This window comes from Trachurus trachurus (assembly GCF_905171665.1).
Source record: "Trachurus trachurus genome assembly, chromosome: 15".
In the NCBI taxonomy this organism is placed as follows: Eukaryota; Metazoa; Chordata; class Actinopteri; order Carangiformes; family Carangidae; genus Trachurus; species Trachurus trachurus.
The window spans coordinates 3,239,665-3,262,619 of NC_139906.1; the positions used below are offsets into that span (position 1 = coordinate 3,239,665).

At 40.5% G+C, this 22,955-nt stretch overlaps 1 protein-coding gene across 1 annotated transcript; it reads right to left on the reverse strand.

Moving 5' to 3' along the window:
- Window positions 1-437: 437 nt before the first annotated feature.
- On the reverse strand, window positions 438-21,321 carry wipf1b (WAS/WASL interacting protein family, member 1b). Its single transcript, XM_083987759.1, is given in 10 exon segments — window positions 438-3,369; window positions 4,694-4,807; window positions 6,188-6,418; window positions 7,187-7,287; window positions 9,882-10,075; window positions 10,077-10,627; window positions 11,703-11,843; window positions 12,014-12,143; window positions 13,204-13,310; window positions 21,172-21,321. Coding segments are annotated over 9 exon segments (1,575 nt in total). The 5' UTR covers window positions 13,264-13,310; window positions 21,172-21,321; the 3' UTR covers window positions 438-3,316.
- Window positions 21,322-22,955: the final 1,634 nt, after the last annotated feature.

Below are 22,955 nucleotides of genomic sequence, written 5' to 3' on the forward strand. Positions count from 1 at the left end.
ATATCTGATTGATACCAGACGATGTAATACGTAAAGAAGACATATACCTGTTCAAGATCCTATCACTTGAAGCTAAGAAAGCCATTACAAGAAGTTGTGTTTTTGTATTTCTGTATCTGTTTTTATTGATTGGGGGGAAAAAAAGTAAAAAAAAAAAAAAAAAAAAAAAGCTGAAGCAGCATCAGTGATAGGCCATAACACTTGTATAATCTTGTAGCATACTTCTGGAAGAGATAAACATACGTATTAGTAAACTTTATGTCAATATGCCAAAATTACAACTTCCAATGGGTTCCATATATATTTTTTACTTATGTGCATGTATATCATGTACAGAATTCAATGTATCATATGAATGTATGATATGTATTTATGTCTTTTACTACAAATTGTGATGATAACTGCAGAAAATCCTTTGTCTCCCATAAGCTAGGTTGTCTAATGATGATTAAGTGGCTATTCTTAATCCTCTACTGTTCTGGATGGTGACAACATTTAAAATACATCATAATACATTCCTGACACACTTGAGTATCAAATTATTGCCAGATTTTATTGCACAAAAAAACATGTAAATCACGCATATTGTGTATCTGATAATACAAAACCAAAAAGTCTTCATGTGGATTCTGACACCGCAGTAAGTTCACCGTCCTTGTTTGTCCTTGTGTGCATTCTAATAAAAATAAAAGCACCCCGCTTCCTTCCTCCCTGACCTCCCCCAGGCAGAGCACATGTATGTAAAGCATCTTAAAGCATTTTATTTATTGACGTAAATAGATTTTTGCTTCAGTATGATTGTCTTAAAGAAAAAGTCTCTTTGACACAAAAATAATAATAATAATATTGCATCACGTGTACAAAAGACCATTGGAAGCAGTGCTGGGTGAAGCCAAAAAAACAAAACATAATACTGCACAGTCCTGAAACATAACTTAAAATAATACAGTCCTTCAATCAATACCACACAGGTACATACACAGCGCCTTCTCGCACAATAACAAAAATAAATCAGTTCAATTGTAAACCCACGCTGACACAAACCCACACGATGCCTTTATAAACATCTGGACAGCGACACATGAAAAGTACCGTTCAGTGGTTCCAACAGAAACACAGATGTAAACACACACATACCTGTCAAAGGCACACGTGGCTTTGGCAAATTAAACACCCGCGTTTCCTCCGCATGTCTTTAAACGCAGCGCAAGGCAGGAACTTGGAAGCCATTTTTGTTTTGGTTTCCTTATTCGATGCTGTAATTAATTAATTAATTAATTACTTAAAGGGATAGTAGCATTTTTTTTAAAGTGGGGTTGTATGATCTACAAATAGCCCCTAAGTACTTTAATTGCAGTAGAAGACTCTCTGCACTCCTCCCGTTAGCAACGCCAGCCCATAGCCCTGCCCAGAGATTTACAACATACAGTGTTGTGAATGGACCCAAAGAAACGGCCTATTTTCGCGGCCTAAAAGAGGTTTTACGTGAAAAAAAATACACAGTTCCATTGTTCGCTATAATATAATTTTCTCCAGCCCCTCAAAGTGCAGGAAAAACACAGTTTTTATTTGGAGCTAACCAACTCACGTATCCCTCCGCCCAGGGTTAGCGCCCGCCGATCAGCAGTTGGTTAGGTCCAAATAAAAACTGCGTTTTTCCTGCACTTTGAGGGGCTGGAAAAAATTATATTATAGTGAACAATGGAACTGTGTATTTTTTTTCAGGTAAAACCTCTTTTAGGCCACGAAAATAGGCCGTTTCTTTGGGTCCATTCACAACAATGTATGTTGTAAATCTCTGGGCAGGGCTATTATGGGCTGGCGTTGCTAACGGGAGGAGTGCAGAGAGTCTTCTACTGCAATTAAAGTACTTAGGGACTATTTGTAGATCATACAACCCCACTTTAAAAAAATGCTACTATCCCTTTAAGAGTCTTTGCTATGCTAAATAATCAAGATAACGTGGCAATCCAGCAGCTGTATTGTATTGCTTCTGTTTTTTTTTTTCCTTTTTCTTTACATTTACATCGTTCAGAGGTGAACAAACATACATGTACATAACGATTTAAGGCACAAAAGGCAAATTCCCTTAATTCTTATCAAGCAGCCTCAAAGAACAATCCTGAATCCCCCCCAAAAAAAGAAAAAAGGCACGAGGGAAACACTGGTCCACAAAAAATAAATCAAAAAACAAACACAAAAGGGAAACAGCTTATCAACACATCTGTTTGGTTCGCCCTGCGCTGCTGCAGATGTTGACAATAATATGACCTGAAGAAGTTGATCTAGCTTCGCCTAATGCTGTCTGGTACGGAGCACCGGGGACGTTACAGGAAAAATAACCAAAGATTTACTTTATTTCATATTTTAACAGAAAGAAAATGTTAAAAATCAGATTCACGTCCATCTAGATGTAATAATAGATTCACAAAAACAGCATAAAACTTCCATTAAGTCAAATATTTTTTTAAATATTTATGTTAATTCATTAATAAATGACAGAATAGAGTCTTTTTTCTGATTGGCTCCCAGGTAATCAGTGGGTGTGACCAGCACTGTTATTACTGTATTTATTCATGAGTTAATCTATAAATGTTTTATTTAATTCGTGTTTTGTGCTGTTTTTGTGAATCAATTTAGAAATCTGAAGTATTAATTGATCATTTACTAAATAATTTTTTACAATTCTTATCTTTAATGGCTTGTAAAATATGATTTCTTTTTTGTTTTTGGTTTTAAATCAATTTTAAATAGCTTTAATGACTTTTCTCCTGTGACATCAGTGGTTTGTTCACAGTCTGCGCTGTGTCGACTTCATTTCTCCATAAACGAAAGAGGAAACAAAAAGTCAATATTGATCAAGTTTCATGGAAATACTATTGTTTATGAGAAACTTTCATGGCGACCAGAGAGAAGAAATGAAATAACAATATAAAAGGCTACTTCCTCCCAAAGTTTGGTTGTAAACCTGAAAAACACATGTTTTTTGTTTTATTTTATTCTAGTACCAACACAGGCACATACTGTATGTGTTCATCATGTTCTCAGTGTACCGCAGTAGGAACAGGCGTTGGTCTTTGGATGCTGCTGCCGTTCTGCTGCTACAGAGGCTCGGATGTAAACTGTTACTTGGTCACACGAACGTCCGGTCCACGCTTTTATGAGTTTTTTTTGTTTGTTTTTTTTACCTGTTGCAGTCCAGACAAACACAAATCAAGCAGCACGATGAGCGCGACAGAGGAGGAGAGGAGGAGAGGAGGAGAGGAGGAGGAGGAAGAGGAAGAGGATGGAGGAGTCTTCAGGTGTGGCTGCTCCTTCACCTGGGGATGGGAGGGAGAGGCGGAGCTCCTCTCTCCTTCTTACCAGGACCTGGACCAGAGGAGAAAGAAACACAATATACAATAAATATACAATATATACTTTTGTACATTACATTTTATTTTATTTGCTATTGCTATTTTATTATGTATAGTTTTGTTCTTTATATTTTATATTCTTTGTTATCGTCACCGTGTGTAATGTTGCTGCACTGTAATTTCCCAGCTTGGGATCAATAAAGTATCTATCTATCTATCTATCTATCTATCTATCTATCTATCTATCTATCTATCTATCTATCTATCTATCTATCTATCTATCTATCTATCTATCTATCTATCAAAGAGAGGAGTTAGTTAATGTATTTGTTTGTTTATTAGAGGATGTTATGTGACGTTTCCTCCACCAGGTGGCGCTGTGTGATCACGTATATCATGTTTTATTTATCTCTTTCTTTCAAAAAGGAAAGAGTTTGAAAAGTTTCTGCTTTAATGCAACTTTTTCATTTATAAATTGGCCTGTAAAGTTTTTTTTCCCAATTAATAACATCCTCTAAATTGAAATACCGGTACATGTCAGTAGATGCATTATGGACTTCTGTATCTTTGGTAAAGAAAAAACAAACTTTTAAAATATTAATCACACTTACTGTTTGTGCTCTCAAGTATTTATTAAATAAACTGTGTGTGACAAATGAAGCCTGAGACTTAGTATAGAGGACATTAGTGAAAGAAAATATATAGGCCTATATACATCCAATGTAATGTATAGAATACTAAAAATAGAATAAATAGAGAACTGAAATAGAAAAAACAGCTATGACTGCCCTGAGGAGGAAATGATGAATAAATATAAACAGAGCTGCATTGAATTCATTTTCAGTCGCGTTAGAGTCGTTCCAGTGAACTTGCTCTGACATTAAATGTGTTTAAAGCTTTAAATTATGACGTCATACAGTGATTCAATGGTGCAATGAATAATGATTAAAAAACAGGAAGCTAGAGAAGAATAAATGTGTGGATTTTACTAAAGTCATGAGTTGGTTGTAAACGTCTAAAAAACAGAAAAAAAAACACTTTGATGACAAATCACAGAATCTACATCTTAGTTTTCCAGCTGAAATCTGATTTATTTGCTTTTTTTTTTAACACTAACACAACTTTTTCTGTTATTTAACACTTACATAAATGCTGTTTTAAAATTTTTAATATGCAATTTTTTTTTAGCATTTTATATATTTATTTGTGTGTTTGTTTCTAAGATCGTGTGTGAGTGTGTGTGTGTGTGTGTGTGTGTGTGTGTGTGTGTGTGTGTGTGTGTGTGTGTGTGTGTGTGTGTGTGTGTGTGTGTGTGTGTGTGTGTGTGTGTGTCTGACCTTTGCTGTCGGTCTTGGCGATCTTGCTGGGGTAAGTCTTCTGGCACGGGACGTACGGCTCCGGGGGCGGGAGGTCGGACAGGGGGTGGAAGTTAAAGCGACACTCCCACTCGTCTGTTAACGAGACAGAAACAGAAAAAAAAAGTAAATGTGTGATGTGACGTGACGAGGCGTTCAGGAACCTCAGGAGATCTCAGCGCTCTTTACATTGATCAATAGGACTAATCGCCTGTTGTTTACAACTACTTCCTGGCAGAAAACAAACCAGCATGAGAACAATAGTGACGGACGAGAGTTTTGATATATCAAATTTTTCATGTTACTATATCACCGTTTAGACTAATCTGATGTTTGTAAAGTTTATAAAACCAATGATTGGACAAACATTACTATTTATGTGTGCACATTTTTGTAATTAGTCATGGTTATAGATTAGCCGGGCTAACGGTTAGCTACCTGTTTAACTTTAATAACTCAGTGACTCAATAAACGGTCCATGAAAAAATATTTTCTCCAGCGGATATCTGAGTTCCAACATGACTGAGCTAACTGGAGTAGTTTCATGTCGTGTCCCACAACGGGAGGGTTTTAACAGCTGACGACCTGCTGTTAGCTTAGCTACCGCTGTTAGCTTAGCTACTGCTGTTAGCTTAGCTACCGCCGTTAGCTTAGCTACCGTTAGCTGTCCCTGTCAGCTGCAGCCACTGATGCTTTCTAGAAACCGTGATTCCCCCAAACTGGATAAATACAACACATAGCAACACAAAACACACACACAGAAATAGTAATGTTTCTTCAATCATCAAGTCTACTTTCTCTCAGTTCTCAATTAGATTTAGAGGTCCGCACAAGCATAAATTCATTTAAGAAACAAACAATTCACTTTCTATTGGCCCAATTGAGCAATGCATAATTCCACATATTTTTTACATCACTTTCGTTTTTCTCTCTCTCTTTTTCTAATTGTTTTATTGTTGTTGTTTTATTGTTTTTCACATGACTGTAAACTGAATTTATGTTGAATGTTTATCTTTATAAATTCATGTTGAATGCTTATCTTAACAAATGTATGTCGAATGTTTATCTTGAATTTTCACACAATATTGATTTTCTGTCTTTTTAATTGTTTTATGTTGTTTTTTCATTCTGTAAATTAAATTTATGTTGAATGTTTGTCTTTTGGAGGAACACTTGACAAGCCCTTAGGGGTTTTTTTGGTTTCTCCGGCACATTTGCTTTATCTACTGTATACTTTGTATGTCTTTTGTTGTTGTCGTTCCACTTTTTAATATGCTGTTTTATACATCTTTTATGTGCTAAATAAAAATACAATACAAAATACAAATCATTTCAGATTTGTCTAAACGGTGATAGGGCGTGAAAAATATGATATATAGCTAAACTCTTGTTCGTTACTACTGTTCTCATTCAAATTACGTGCTGGTTTTCTACCCGGAAGAGGAGATTCGGTCTATAACCGGTCAGTGAACTCACCCTGGTTCTGGTTGTGGTGTGAGTTCTGGAAGCCGTTGCCCATGGGCGGGGGAGGGAGGGGCGCTCCTCCGGCGCCCGGCCTGTCTGGGGGGAGGGGGGGTCGACCGCCGCCGCCGCCGGGGGGGCCGCGAGAAGACGACTCCATGGGTGGCCGGCCAATAGGAGGGGGAGCTGGCGATGACCTCACGCTGCCCCCGCTGCGCCCTGAGGGAGGCGGCGGAGGAAGAGGTCCTGAAGAGAGGGGGGAAAGAAAAGTGATGAGTTAAAGGGATAGTTCAACATTTTTTGGCAAATTGGCCCATTGACATAATCCCTATAGTCATAGCAGTAGGTTTGTTACCTTTAATTGTCGGTGCAAGGTGTTTTTAGAACGGCGGAGCAGAGCCGTGAGCTGCTCAGAGCTACGCTACGGAGGCTCATTATGGGATTGCTTGGTTTCCCTCATCAAACTCAATCAAATACACAATCCAACAACTCCACAACGCTCTGGTGGACAAGTTGTGACCTGCACATTCACCACGCTATGAGATAATAACACAACGTTACCAGACAGAGTTGTTTTAGAGGGAAATACAGAGACTGCTTGATGAAAAACTGTCACTGAAGGCAACGTGCATCAGCGGTTTTGCATGAATTTCCCTCTAAAACAACTCTGTCTGGTAACGTTGTGTTATTATCTCATAGCGTGGTGAATGTGCAGGTCACAACTTGTCCACCAGAGCGTTGTGGAGTTGTTGGATTGTGTATTTGATGAGTTTGATGAGGGAAACCAAAGAAATCCCATAATGAGCCTCCGTAGCGTAGCTCTGAGCAGCTCACGGCTCTGCTCCTCCATTCTAAAAACACCTTGCACCGACAATTAAAGGTAACGAACCTACTGCTATGACTATAGGGATTATGGCAATGGGCCAATTTGCCAAAATGCTGAACTATCCCTTTAAGACGCTAATGAGGATTAAAAATATGGATCTATTGATTGATTGATTGATCAGTTTCTACCTGAGCGAGTGGAGGACTGGTTCCTGCCGAGAGCGGGCGGCCTCTCGTTGGGCGGAGGAGGGAGCGGTCCGGCCCGGGCATGAGCCGGGACTGGAGCGTGGCTGAAAAACAGAAAAACAGTTTTTATGTGAAATTTATTTACTTTTATTTTAAGTACTGTACGTTTAAGTTTTTTAAATCATATAGGTAACAACTTATAACTAAAATAATCATAAATGAGACTAGATTTAGTAAAATTCAAAAAGTTAACCTTGAAAAAGCTGATACATGTGAGTTTAAAACACACAAACTAGGATGTTTTTGTATTGTATTTTATAATATTTAGTTATATTATATGATCATATTTTTAAGTTATAACTTTGTATGTATCTTGTATATGAGCATTTTACATATTTCTCATATAATATTGTTTCATTCAAAAGATAAAAGGCAATAATTTAATATAGATGTGGTTGTAAAAAACAACATTTTTGTATAATTAATTTCATAAAATTACATTATTTTCCCAAACTTTTTATCCTATTTGGAGACAAAATGTTATATTTGTGTATACATAGACTGTATAACTGTATAATAGACTGTATAAATAGATATTTGTGCGTAAAACTGTGCATATTACAGTTAATCTGATTACTGCATAATGTGATTATCGCAACTTAACCAATATTGAAAATCCTCCATTAACAATAAGATAAATTATGAATAAATATAACATAAACAGATGTTCCATAGTCTCTATTAAACTAAATTACACTATATTAAATTCATTATAAAGACCTTAATACATTCAAGTTTTTATATTCACACATAAATGCACAAAACATCTGAATAAAACATTATATTTTGTGTGAACTGAGAAGTTTAAAAAGAGGCCGATCACTCATGGTGTCGGCGGGAAGCGACATGCAGCAGTTTGCATGATGATGTTGCTGCAGCAGAAACGAGCGGCCATTAGATTTGAATCTATATGCAAAACGCGACAGAGCGACGGCCGGAGAGATTTCACTATCGCACACTCATCACACACTTTATCGGAGTGTGTGAGTGTGATAGGAGCTGCTGTGTACACACCTGGCTGCGCCCGCAACTCATCCATCACCACTAAACAAATCAATCCCCTCTCCCACACGTCCGTCTAGCTGCTCAGAGAGCCGCGGCGTGCTGCGGTCGTAGGAATAAGAATACTGGGATATTGTTGTATTTTATAATATTCAGTTATATTACAGTATATGATCATATTTTTAAGTTATAACTTTATATGCATCTTGTATATGAGCATTTTACATATTTATCATATAATATTGTTTCATTCAAAAGATAAAAAGCAATAATTTAATATAGATGTGGTTGTAAAAAACAACATTTTCATCAACAATTTGATAAAATTACATGAAGATTTCAATTCAATTATTGCATAATGTGATTATTGCAAGTTAACCAATATTGAAAATCCTCCAATTGCAATAAGATAATTTATAGAAAAATATATGTAGATAAGCAGATGTTCAATAGTCTATTTTAAACTAAATTACATTAGGCTATATTAAATTAATTATAAAGACCTTAAAGGACAATTCCAAGCAAATTCAACTCGGGGCTGTATTTTCCTAACATTTTAGGTCTAAAAGAAGATTTTCAGTTTAATTGCTCCAGTTTTGCGGTAGTTGTGTCTGTCCCCGCATCGCCACGGCAGCGATGAATGGGAGCGGATGGAAGTTCCTCTGCTTAGGCCAGTGGTTCTCAAACTTTTTTACATCAAGGACCCCTAAATTGACACAAATTAGACTACGGACCCCCATTGGACAACATTTTTAAGTAAACACAGATACACAAATATTTGTATTGAGACTGAAGAACATTACTTTTTTAGTCAATGTTGTACGTTCAAATTAGGGAAGATGGCGTGAATTTTTGGAAATATTGTAGAGAATTTTCTGGAAAAAAGTGTTAAGATTTCTAAAAATAAAAAAAAGTTACAAAATTTTGGAGAAAAAAAGTGGGAAAAGTGGGAAAATTTCTCAAAAACATTTTAAAAAAGTTTTTTAAAAAATCTAGAAAAAGTGGTAAAACTTCTCAAAAAAAAAAAAGTTTAAAAGTTCTAGAAAAAAGTGGAAAACTTTCAAGAAAAAGTTGTGGACCCCCTTCAACCCTCTCAAGGACCCCTGGGGGTACCCGGACCCTACTTTGAGAACCACTTAGGCTGTTACATCCCTCAAAGCCACAACTTTTTTCCACTGATAGCGTATGTGACATACATAAAATTGTCCGTTTTCATATATACGCATACCCGCCTGGCCTTTTTACTAAACTTAACCAACTCCTTTCTTCATTGCCTAAACCCATCCAAAGCGAAATGTATTTACATTCAGAACAGCGGTGTTTCGGGGGAACGTTCGTAACAGCGGTGTTTCGGAATGGAGAGCCATCCCCGCATATGAAACCTATATGCAATTTATCTGTGCATGTAGTATGTGCATATGTATATGCAGTATGCACCATATATAGGCTACTGTATATAGCATATATGCATATATATGAAAACGGCCAATTTGATGTATGTCACATATATTCAAACCTATAGGTTCTTTCTGTGTGGGATGGCGACTCAAACATGCACCGAGAAGTTTATTTAGGCTACTTCAAACAAGTCGATATCACCACAACTCCTCCATCACCACTAAACTAGTCCGTCTACCTGTTGAGAGAGCTGTTCCTCTGCGGGAGCCGCGGCGTGCTGTGGTCGTCTCCTCCGGCCGGCGTCGGGGGCAACGGGGGGGGGCCCGGTCGCCCCGGCGGCAGAGGGGGACCGCCCATGTGGCCGCCGCCGCCGGGCGCCGAGCGAGGAGACGAGGAGGAGGGAGGAGGTTTGGAGTTGATGGAGGGGGGGGGGCGGGGGGGGCATGTCGCGGGGCATCGACGGCCGGGCGCCGCCCATGGGGGGTGGGGGGGGGCGGTCGTCGGGCAGCGGCGGCCTCCCAGCGGGCGCCGGGGGCAACGGGGGCCGGCCGCCGCTGGACGGAGGAGGGGGAGCGGGGGCGGAGAAGCCCGGCCGCGGCCCCGAGGGGGAGGAGCCTCCCGGGGGGGGGGGCAGGGCGCCGTGGCGACCCGGGGGGACGCTGGGCGCCGCCGCCGGGCTCGGCCTCGGCCCCCCGGGCAGCGAGGGAGGGGGCGGACCCCCCCGCGACTGGAAGGACGGGGTCGGTCGGGGCGTGTTGGGGACAGGAGGGGGGGCGCCGCCGCCAGCGGGGGCTCCTGGGAGTTTAGGGGGGGCGCCGCCGGTGTCGTGGCGGGACGTGAAGCTGGGGCGGGAGCCGCCGCGGCCGCCAGCGGGGGCTCCGGGGAGTTTAGGGGGGCCGCCGCCACCGCCGCCGCCGCCGAAGGGGGTGGGGCCACTGGAGCGACCTCCTGGGGGGAACATGGACCCTCTGGTGGGGGCGGAGTCTGGAGGAAGAGAAGACATGTCAGCTTCATCATCATCATCAATGATTATTATTTATATATTTATTTGCACATAAAATAAAAAAGGCAGAATCTGGCCCGCCAAACTTTCCATAAAATCCAGCTGTTAAAGGAGAATTCCGGTCATTTTTGACCCCTAAATCGTTGTCCTGATGGTCACCCAGCGTTGTGGAGCAAAAAACGTGACTAAAATTGCTGCAGGCAAACCGGAGTTACACCATGGTTACCCGGCGCTAGGGATAGCCACAATGCTAACCTATGGGGGCAATTCTTTCAACCACAACAAACACTCAGAAAACAATCAAATATCTCTGGTCCATGACTGGAATCCTTAGAGACACCACTGAACTCATATAGTGTAGAGTATAAACAGTATAAACTTTGTGTTGTTGCATGTAGCCACTCACCTCAGATAGCCGAACTCTGAAACATCCTGGAAAGACATTACTATCCCATCACAGAGCGCCTGCTCTCCCCGCCACAGAAACAAACACTTTGTCCTTGTTGTGATGATTTCTTTACTAAAATAAACGGTTGGAGATATTTTGGACATCACCACTGCACTGCTCCACCGTTTATTTTAGTAAAGAAATCATCACAACAAGGACAAAGTGTTAGTTTCTGTGGCGGGGAGAGCAGGCGCTCTGTGATGGGATAGTAATGTCTCTCCAGGACGTTTCAGAGTTCGTCTATCTGAGGTGAGTGGCTACATGCAAAAACACAAAGTTTATACTGTTTCTACTCTACACTATATGAGTTCAGTGGTGTCTCTAAGGATTCCAGTCATGTACCAGAGATATCTGATTGTTTTCTGAGTGTTTGTTGTGGTTGAAAGAATTGCCCCCATGGGTTAGCGTTGTGGCTATCCCTAGCGCCGGGTGGCCATGGTAACTCTGGTTGCATCAATTTTAGACGCGTTTTTTGCTCCAACCAACACTAGTTGACCATCAGGACAACGATTTAGGGGTCAAAAATGACCGGAATTCTCCTTTAAAAACTATGTTTATTGTCTAAGAAAAGCTCAGATGATCATCAGTGATTATCAGTGACTTCTTACCTGTTGATTCTCTGTTTCCTCCTGAAGACCTCAGTTTTGGCATCCCACCTGCAAACAGACCTCCTAAAGGAGACCCGCCCCCTCCTCCTCCTCCTCCTCCTCCTCCTCCTCCTCCTCCTCCACCGCCGCCTCCTTTAGGTTCTTAGAAGAGAAGAACATAAATATAAACATCAGTGACGAGAATAACATCAGCATTATAAAATAATGGCGTTACTAACGCTTTACTTTTTTCAGTAATGGGTAGTAAAAAAAAGTTACAGTTTCCCACATTGAGTGAGAACTGGTGTGGAGAGGACGTCGTTCAGACTTACTGTCCATCGCGGGCGCACTGCGATCATTGGTGACGGTTTTCTTTAATCTGGCGCCTTTACCGATGTCTGACAGCAGAGCGCTGCGGCCCTGCTGCTCGGAGCGGTTCAGGCTCGGCTTCTCTGTGTTGGCCTGAAGCAGAATAGGAAGAAGAAGCAGAAGATGACACATGTTTAATTTATTTATCTATTTCAAACATGTAAAACAAAATAAGGCACAATTTCAGTTCATTCCTTCGTCTGTGAATAACATAAACAAGTTGAAGAACAAAAACTGGAAACAAAAACACAAAAGCATAATCATACATATTCAAAGTGTGAGTGTCGAAGTGAGAAGAAGCCGTTTAATCATGAATAAGTCACGGTAACCCTTTGATTTACAGGACGCTAATTACGTGATAATGCCAAGAAATAGTCAAGAAATAACAATTAATTGCATCATAATGTCTAGAAATAGTCTAGAAATAACGGTCAATGTTGAGAAATACAGCCAAGAAATAACATAAGATTGATTGCATAGAAATAGCCCAGAAATAACCGTCAATTGCAAGAACTTTGTGGAGAAAAATTCTGGCCTTTTATTCCGAAAAAAAAGCATGAAAAGCATGTGAAATATTTTACCTTCATGAAAAACATGACCTTACTATGAAATTGACTGTTATTTCTTGGCTATTTCTTCACATTACCACGCAATTAACGGCCTGTAAATTAAAAGGCTACTACACTGCAAAAACTCAAAATCTTTCCAAGAATATTTGTCTTATTTCTTGTCAAAACTAATCTCTTTCCACTTAAAATAACTTGTTTTTAGATCATTTTCACTTGTTTCAAACAAATTTTCACTTGAAATAAGTAGAAAAATCTGCCAGTGAAATGATTTTTGTGCTTGTAATAAGAAAGAAAAACTTGCTCCACTATCAGATTATTTTAAGTGAAAATCTGATTGAAAGAAGTAAAAAGTGTCTAAAAACAAGTTGCTTTTTATATGATGAGTCTTCGATGTTTTGACTAGAAAGACAAATATTCTTGGTAAGATTTTGAGTTTTTGCAGTGTAAATCCCTCGTCCCACTTCCTTTATTGCCCTTTATGACGTTGTTTTTGTTAGGAAAAAGAAGACACATGTTGTGTTTGTGGCACAGTTTGTCCACCGGGTGTCTCCACTGAGGACCGGGCGGACGGACGGATGACTTACCGAATTAAAGGTGGGAGGAGGGGGAGGCCCCGGGGGAGGTGGGGGAGGTGGGGCTGGCATCTTCCTCTCTCCCTCTCTGTTACACTATCTGCACTGGAGGCTGCGCCCTGCAGAGACACACAACACACACTTTACACACACACTTTAAACAAACAGGAAGAAAGAGAGCCCATTGATTGATGATTGATGATTGATTAGAGCAGCAGTTAAATGCACATTTCTCACATAACAGGGCTCAGTCATATTTAGTTCAAAGCAGCGACGGTTTGAAGCAAGTGCTAAAAACCGCCGCAGCTGCACACCGCAAAAACTCAAAATCTTTCCAAGAATATTTGTCTTATTTCTTGTCAAAAAGTCTCATTTCTAGTCAAAACTAATCTCTTTTCACTTAAAATAAGACTCATCACCTAAAAATTAACTTGTTTTGAGATCATTTTCATTTGTTTCAAACAAATTTTCACTTGAAATAAGTAGAAAAATCTGCCAGTGAAAGCAGGTTTTTTGTGTTTATAATAAGAAAGAAAAACTTGCTCCACTGTCAGACTTTTCTACTTATTTCAAGTGAAAATATGATTGAAATAAGTAAAAAGTGTCTAAAAACAAGCTACTTTTTAATGTGATGAGTCTTATTTTAAGTAGAATGAGATTTGTTTTGACTAGAAATGACATTTTGACTAGAAATAAGACAAATATTCTTGGTAAGATATTGAGTTTTTGCAGTGCAGCTTCTTATACAGGAAAAGAAAAGAAAAGAAAAGAAAAGAAAAGGCAGTTGAGTCGGCATTGTTGCATATGAAGTGACTTCACAGTCAATTCACAGTGTCCACAAGAAGCAGCGGTGATAAAACACAGAGTTTCACTTCCTCTTAGTGTGAGTTATATATAAATATATATGTAGGCTATATTACTGCTGCAGCACCGTCCCTGCAGAGGTCGGCTGAGGTTGGGACTGAAGGTGTTGGCAGGAAAGGAGTGAGGTCGATGAAGTGGTGGTGGTTGTTGATAAGAATCAGAAAAAAACTGTTTCCATCTACTAAAACAAATTGCACTTGACTGAAAATGAAAAGGTCCTGCCTTTCAATCAGATTTATTCTTATTCTATCTTTTATTTCTTTGGCGTTTGTTACAAGTGGACAGTTTACAGAGACACTTTAAAGACACTGGGAACAACATGTCTCCGATGAGCTGATTTACTGACTGACTATAAATGTTTCATGTAGCAGGAACTTCAGTGTTGAGTTCCTGAAAACGTCCTGTAAATCAACTGTTAAATTGTTCTTTTCTCATCAGCTGTTACACAGACAGGAGGCAGGGTTTTGTTCCGCTGAGGCTCAGAAACAAAGTACAATCAGACACAGAAAGAGCTGCAGACAACAGAACCAACGATGTTGATGATGATACTGAAGCTAAAGCTAAAGCTAACGTTCTGCTACCTACGGTGGCCCTGAAGGCTCAACACACTGAGGAAAACTGACAAAGACACAAACAAGTTACATGTTCAAGAAAAGAACTTGACAAAAAGCTTCTTAACAGGAAGTGTTTCTGGGGACACAATAAGTGACCGGTCTGGGGACACAATAAAGCGAGGGACCGGTCTGGGGACACAATAAAGTGAGGGACACAAGAAAGCGAGGGACCGGTCTGGGGACATAAAAAGGGGGGGACCAGTCAATAAAGCGAGGGACCGGTCAATAAAGTGAGGGACCAGTCTGGGGACACAATAAAGCGAGGGACCGGTCTGGGGACACAATAAAGCGAGGGACCGGTCTGGGGACACAATAAAGCGAGGGACCAGTCAATAAAGCGAGGGACCAGTCTGGGGACATGATAAAGCGAGGGACCGGTCGGGGACACAATAAAGCGAGGGACCGGTCGGGGACACAATAAAGCGAGGGACCGGTCTGGGGACACAATAAAGCGAGGGACCGGTCTGGGGACACAATAAAGCGAGGGACCAGTCAATAAAGCGAGGGACCAGTCTGGGGACATGATAAAGCGAGGGACCGGTCGGGGACACAATAAAGCGAGGGACCGGTCGGGGACACGATAAAGCGAGGGACCGGTCAATAAAGCGAGGGACTGGTCTGGGGACACAATAAAGCGAGGGACCGGTCGGGGACACAATAAAGCGAGGGACCAGTCAATAAAGCGAGGGACTGGTCTGGGGACACAATAAAGAGAGGGACCGGTCAATAAAGTGGGGGACCGGTCTGGGGACACAATAAAGCGAGGGACCGGTCACAATAAAGCGAGGGACCGGTCAATAAAGCGAGGGACCGGTCTGGGGACACAATAAAGTGAGGGACCGGTCACAATAAAGCGAGGGACCGGTCAATAAAGTGGGGGACCGGTCTGGGGACACAATAAAGCGAGGGACCGGTCACAATAAAGCGAGGGACCGGTCAATAAAGTGGGGGACCGGTCTGGGGACACAATAAAGCGAGGGACCGGTCACAATAAAGCGAGGGACCGGTCAATAAAGCGAGGGACCGGTCAATGAAGCGAGGGACCGGTCTGGGGACACAATAAGGTGACATGTTATTGACATGGACTGTTAGCTTAGCATTAGCCTTTAGTCCTTCACTTTATTGTGTCCCCACAGAAACACTTCCTGTTGTGTTGTGAGTTTTTCTTATGACTGAAATCTTGGCGCATGAACTCACTGCACAGTTACCAGTTCAGTTAGCTTAGCCTACATAAAAAAAACGCTGCGAAATACAAAACTAGTGAAACAACAACAAGATGAGGACAGAAGAGCCACTCCCTCACACACACACACACACACACACACACACACACACACACACACACACACACACACAGCTACTTCCTGTATGCAGCTGACAAACAGGAAGTCACCACACGGCTTCAGCAGCACCACAGCCATCCGGTTGCCAGGACGATGATGATGATGATGATACAGCTATGCATCAGTTCTGTCATTCTCCTCTTCCTCTCTCTCTCTCGTTCTCTCGCTGCATCTGTTTATCACCTTTTTCTCTCTTCCTTCCTCCTTCTGCTTTCTTTCGTCTGTTCGCACGCTGAACCGAGCTGCTGCCCTTCCCCTCCTCCTCCTCTTCGTCTTTTCTATGCCTCTCTATTTTAATCTCCATCTCCATCTCACCTCCATCTGTCTTTTATCTTTCATCTCTCACACTGGAAGAAACTGACACCCTTTCAAAATAAAAGCTCAGCAGCTAACAGCTAGCTAGGCCTGTTCTGGTTAAAGGCAATGCACTGATCAATTTTGAGATTTTGGGCTATTTTTTTTCCTTAACATGTATTCTTTCAGAAAAGTCAAAACAAATGGTAGAAAATCCACATTAAAGTTTTCAACTATGACATTTTTACAGTGCAAGTCTTTAAAGGTCGTTTTCTCAAAAAGAGTTTTTCAGATTCAGACTCTGAGCTAGAAATCTCCACTTCAGCAGCACTTACAGACACCAAACCTTCCAGTTTGATCCCTTTCTATATTCTGAAGGTTTTTACAGAGGGGATTGTTGATATATCATTCACAGCCTCATTTATACAACATTTTATTCCTAAAAACAAGGCGAAATTGGATCTTTTTTTAGGGGTGGTGACAGTATTTTCTCATTTACAGAGTGATAAAAAGAGATAAAATCCAAAATCCTCCTCTGTAAAAACTTCTGACTCTAATATGTCAACAAAATAAAACAAGAACTTTGAAAGGGGCTTTATCCATTGTTCAGATTTCGGTTCTGGAAATGTATGCAAATTAGCGCATATTTCATCAGATATTGCCTCATTTACATATTTAAACATACAATTTGACAAAACTTGTAATAGAAAAAATATTTGTCTTAATGTGAGTGATAAACTTGGGAAGTTTCATGGTGATATCTGTTAGTTAAAATTTTTACCCTATTCACCTGCAGTGTCTCCCCTTAAAGAAACATTTCACTTTAAAAAATAAAATCACAGAACTTTCCCACAATGTTCCAGTTCCAGTTTTCTTGTGTTTTCTCAGCTCACACGTGTAAATTCCTACATGTTGTGTGCACGTGAACGCATCACAGAAAAGCCGAGACTGAAACTGTTTATGAACAAACACGAGTCACGACTTCACAGTTCATCAGGAAACGAGAGAGGCTGAGGTTCTTCAAGGTGATGGAAACTCCCCCTCCCCCACTCCCCCCCCTCCCCCCCGCCTGGTTCTGCAACGATGACCAACTGATTGACAGTTGCTACGGGCAACCACAGGTAAACCAAGATGGCCATTTATTTTTGTGTTTATATTATTCTTTATTACAGAGCGACAGCGAACGAAGGAAGGAGCTGCAGAGGAAACGAACGCAGGCTCGTCAGGAAACAGACCTGAGTGTTGAAATGTTACGATGCACGACACACACATTTGCACACACACACGCACACACACATTTGCAAACAGACTAAACTTTGCACTGAAATAGAGCTGCAAAAACTAAGTGAACAATAAGCGATTATTAAATTAATCGTCAACTATTTTGATAATGTAATAATCGGTTTGAGTTGTTTTTTTAAAGAAAAAAAGTCCAAATTCTCTGATTCCAGCTTCTTAAGTTGTTGTTCCTTTATGACAATAAACTGAGTCTCTCTTTGGTTTGTGGACAAAACAAGACATTTGAGGACGTCGTCTGGTGGTTTGGGAAACACTGATTGATGTTTTTTAACATTTTATTGAACAAACATCTAATCAATGAATCATTTAAATGATCAACAGATTAATCGATAATGAAAATAATCGTTACAGTTGCAGCTCTACACTGAAACAGGATGGAGAGGGTGGAGAAGGAGATGTGAGGGTGTGGAGGCACAAACACACACACACACACACTGAATATGGTTCACATATGTTCCAGTTTACAGTCGGTCGTTAAAACGTCTCTTCATCCTGCTACTGAACCTTCTGAGCTACATGACCTCGTTAAAGTTCCTGCTAACACACACACACACACACACACACACACACACACACTAGAGGCTCTTTCAAAATAAAACGCCACATGTTCGTTAAGCCACAAAATTACATTTCTTCTCCAGGTAAAGAAAAAAAAGATTTATCAGATAAACTTCAGTCACTGCAGAGTGACAGAGAAAAGTGTCGTCAAACACCTGAGACACGTTCTTTCTTTCTTTCTTTCTTTCTTTCTTTCTTTCTTTCTTTCTTTCTTTCTTTCTTGTCTTATTTCTAGTCAAAACAAATCTCATTATACTTACAATAAGACTCATCACATAAAAAGCAGCTTGTTTTTAGACACTTTTTACTTCTTTCAAGCAGATTTTCACTTGAAATAATCTGATAGATTCTTTCTTATTACAAGCACAAAAAACGTGCTTTCACTGGCAGATTTTTCTACTTATTTCAAGAGAAAATTTGTTTGAAACAAGTGAAAATGAACTAAAAACAAGTTAATATTTAGGTGATGAGTCTTATTTTAAGTGGAAAGAGATTAGTTTTGACTAGAAATGAGACATTTTGACAAGAATTAAGACAAATATTCATGGAAAGATTTGGAGTTTTTGCAGTGTGTGGTGATGGTGGTGGGTGGGTGGAGCTCTGACGCCTCCCAACGTTCAGCTTCTCCTCCAACGGCTCTGACAGTAACAGAAACAAACGCACCTCGGGTAACTCAGTCAGCACCGAAAAATATGAAATAAACCTGGAGAGAGTTCAGAGCTGTGGAGCTCAGAGGAGGAAGAGGAGGAGGAGGAGGAGGAGGAGTAAATGTGTGTGCTGTGCAGGAACTGTGCTGAGTGGCTAAGCTAACATCCTGTGGTGCGTTCACATGCAGCTGTTTCTGCAGACAGATGTGGTTCTGTTGCTGCTGTTCGACTCAGCAGAGGAAATTTACCTCCTGAACGTTTCTCTCTGCTTCTTCTAACACAACGTTACCAGACAGAGTTGTTTTAGAGGTAAATGCAGAGACTGCTTGATGAAAAACTGTCCCTGAAGGCAACGCGCATCAGCGGTTTTGCATGTATTTCCCTCTAAAACAACTCTGTGTGGTAACGTTGTGTTATTATCTCATAGCGTGGTGAATGTGCAGGTCACAACTTGTCCACCAGAGCGTTGTGGAGTTGTTGGATTGTGTATTTGATGAGTTTGATGAGGTGAAACCAAGAAATCCCATAATGAGCCTCCGTAGCGTAGCACTGAGCAGCTCACGGCTCTGCTCCGCCGTTCTAAAAATAGCTTGCACCGACAATTAAAGGTAACAAACCTACTACTATGATTATAGGGGCCAATTTGCCAAAATGTTGAACTATCCCTTTAAGCTACAGCTTCATCAAACCTGCAGCAAACACACAACCTCCTCTTCTTTTTTTTTGGTTTGTTTGCTTTTCTACAGTTTCTTTTTCCTCAACGGCACAAAAAAGAAAAGAAAAACAGACTTCCTGTCAAGACCACGATGACATTTAAGTTTCACGCTGCTCAACATCAAGTGAAGCTTCATGCAAGATGTGCAACAATAAAACACGTGCACTAATTTAACTGGTGATGCAGCAGGTTAAAGAAACAACAACAAACTCTCATCTCATTCATATTAAAGCAAATCTGGTGAATGAACAGAAATAATCTGCAACTTTCATCAGAAACCAGTGGCCACACACACACACACACACACACACACTGATAACGTCCTGCCAGTGTGAACCAGTGTAAACTGTAATCAACCCTGTGACAAAACTGATCTATAATCAAATCAAAAAACAAACAGACAAAACAACTCCTTCATCTTCCTGCTTTATATTTCACATTAAATCCATAAAAATGAACCAGAAGCTGCAGAGACGACAGAACAGAAGCTGAACTTTAACTTTAAAAGGATAGTTCACCCAAAATTGAAATTTCACTCATTATCTCCTCCCCCTCATGTGGACTAAGGGCTGGGAGAAGTTTCAGAGTCCTCCGTGGCTTCTCTGAGTTACAGGGGGTCTCGGCGTAGCAGTGCATGTCCATATAACGGTTGCAAATGGATACCAACTGTCTTCGTAACAAAAAGACACACCAAAAAACATCCAAATACCTCCATGCTGCTCGTATGTAATGTCCCTCTTGTATTGAAGCCCCGAAATGTGAAATTGTCCCGTAAAAAATTAAATAAGTCTATATTTCAAGCTTGTTTGTAGCGGAAGTTTCTCAAAGCTCCTCTTCCTGGTTCGTCCAAATCTCGCGAGATTTACGCTTCTTCAGATCTTCAGACGATCGTCAGTGCGATTAGAGACGCCGGCGCAAACCACGCGAGATTTGGACGAACCAGGAAGAGGAGCTTCGAGAAGCTTCCGCTACAAAACAAGCTTGAAATATAGACTTATTTCATTTTTTACGGGACAATTTCACATTTCGGGGCTTTAATACAAGAGGGACATTACATACGAGCAGCATGGAGGTACTTGGATGTTTTTTGGTGTGTCTTTTTGTTACAAAGACAGTTGGTATCCATTTGCAACCGTTATATGGACATGCACTGCTACGCCGAGACCCCCTGTAACTCAGAGAAGCCACGGATAACTCTGAAACTTCTCCCAGCCCTTAGTCCACATGAGGGGGAGGAGATAATGAGTTGAAATTTAAATTTTGAGTGAACTGTCCTTCCTTTAACTTGAACTTCCTGTTCCCTCAGCTGACCTCTGACCTTGACCTTTGACCTTGACCTTCCTGTGGAGCTTTAGCTTCTTTAAACTAAACCACAAACTAAACTCTTTCTATCTCTGTGACTCAGAAGTTTCTGTCCTAAACATTTCTTCTGCAAACCAAAACAATTAAATAAAGAATCAAAGAAGCTGCAGATTCAAGTTTCAGGAACTCGGCTTCAAACGTCATTTAAAAAAACCCGAAGTGTCGACTCGTTTCTCGCTAAACGCAGCGACGACAGGCTTCGGGCCTGTTTCACTTTCACCGTCTTTGTCACTGAATAACACAACGACGACGACGAAAAAAGCAGTGGCCGGTTCTTTACTTACTCAGTGTGAGTCCATAGAAGAATCAGCAGCAGGTTCAGAACAAGAAGAAGGAGAAGAAGCAGAAAGAGAAGCAGCAGCTCAGTTCATTCCTCAGTAAAAACACCGAGTGAAGACGGAGCGGCTGAAAACAGAGGGAAGCGGAAGATTAGCAGCATCTGAGAGGCTGAAAAAAAACACTCTGCACTTCTTGATTCCTCTTCCTCTAAACTCACACATTGCACATTCAGAGAAAACACACACACACACAGTCACACACACACACACACACACACCACATGCCACTTCCTCTTTTCAGTTCCCCACCTGGGGGAGGGATCCCCGCCGAGGCCTCAGGATCTGAAATGAAGTCAACAAGACGACGAGCCGGAGGGAAAACGACGGCACGTTTGATTCCCGAGGAGACGATCTGTTATTGATCATCTAGTATCTGACATCAGTTATGTAATAAAACACGTTCAGGTTCAAGTTTGTTTGACTCGTTATAAACCAACGAACACTCAGAGACTCAGACTCACTCACTCAGCTCGTCCTACAACGTCTCTGACCACATCTGGTTTTATTCTATTAGAGTTGTTTTCATAGAAACTTAGTGTCCAATAAAAACGAGAAAATCTAACATAAAGAAGAGGCTGAAAATGTCACAGTAAAGATATAGTATATAGTACGTTTATAGCACAAGTAAAACCTGCATATGTGCAAATATTTAAGAAATAATATCTATACAATATAAATAAAATGTTAGGAGCATGTATTTCAACAATATATTTGAATGTATGTATGCAAATTTAATACACTGTTAATGTTCATAATGTTTTTCATTTTCCACATTAATTTTGAGGTATATTTGGATTATAAGAAACAGGTCTAAGACTTGATTTAGATACTGTTTATAATAGATAAGATTAATATGTGACATGTCTACAAATTGAGCAAACAGGCCTAGATAATTATAACTATCAATATTATTTTAAAAAAAGAGATTAAAACAAAAACTGCTGTTGAAATATGTTTAATTCAAGCTAGGATCGCTGTATTTTGCTTCACGTACCTGTTGTTATTGTGTTAAACTTTATACTCTCTGTTACCTGTCTGTTTAGGGTTAGGTTAGAATCTAGGTTGAAATAGGAATTGATTTCATAATATATTGTATTGTTGTTTGATGTTCTGGGCCGCCGTTCATAAACTACAGCTTCTGGGGTTACACTTTTTACAAGATCATGTCTTGCTGTAGATTATGAATTGAAATTGGATTTTGGATTTTAAAATGATTTGTAAATAAATGAACGAAACAGTCGTAATGCACCAGTGTAATAAATGTGCAGCTTTCCTAACAGTGTGTTTGTATCAGAGGAACTTGATGCATCATCTGCATCAGTGAGGTCAGAGGTCACGGTTGTTACAAGAAGACGTGACCCACTGATGATGATGATGATGATGATGATGATACTCACTGAGCTTCCTCTGTGGGAGGAAGAAAAGTCTCATTGATGAATGACACAGAGTAGAAGAGTGATGATTAGTCACATAAACTCATGTGTATTTCACACCTAATTATAATAATCATCATAATAATGATGACGAACTGTGACACGTTTAGAAAACTGGTGCAGAGTAAAAGAGGCAAACAGAGAACCAAGACGTGCAAAGACCCAGTTGGAAAAAGTTGGACCCACAGGTCGACTGGTGCTGAGAAGAAACCCTCCCACCTCTGACCCCTCAGGGTTAAAGGGATAGTTCAACATTTTGTCAAATTGGCCCATTGCCATAATCCCTATAGTCATAGC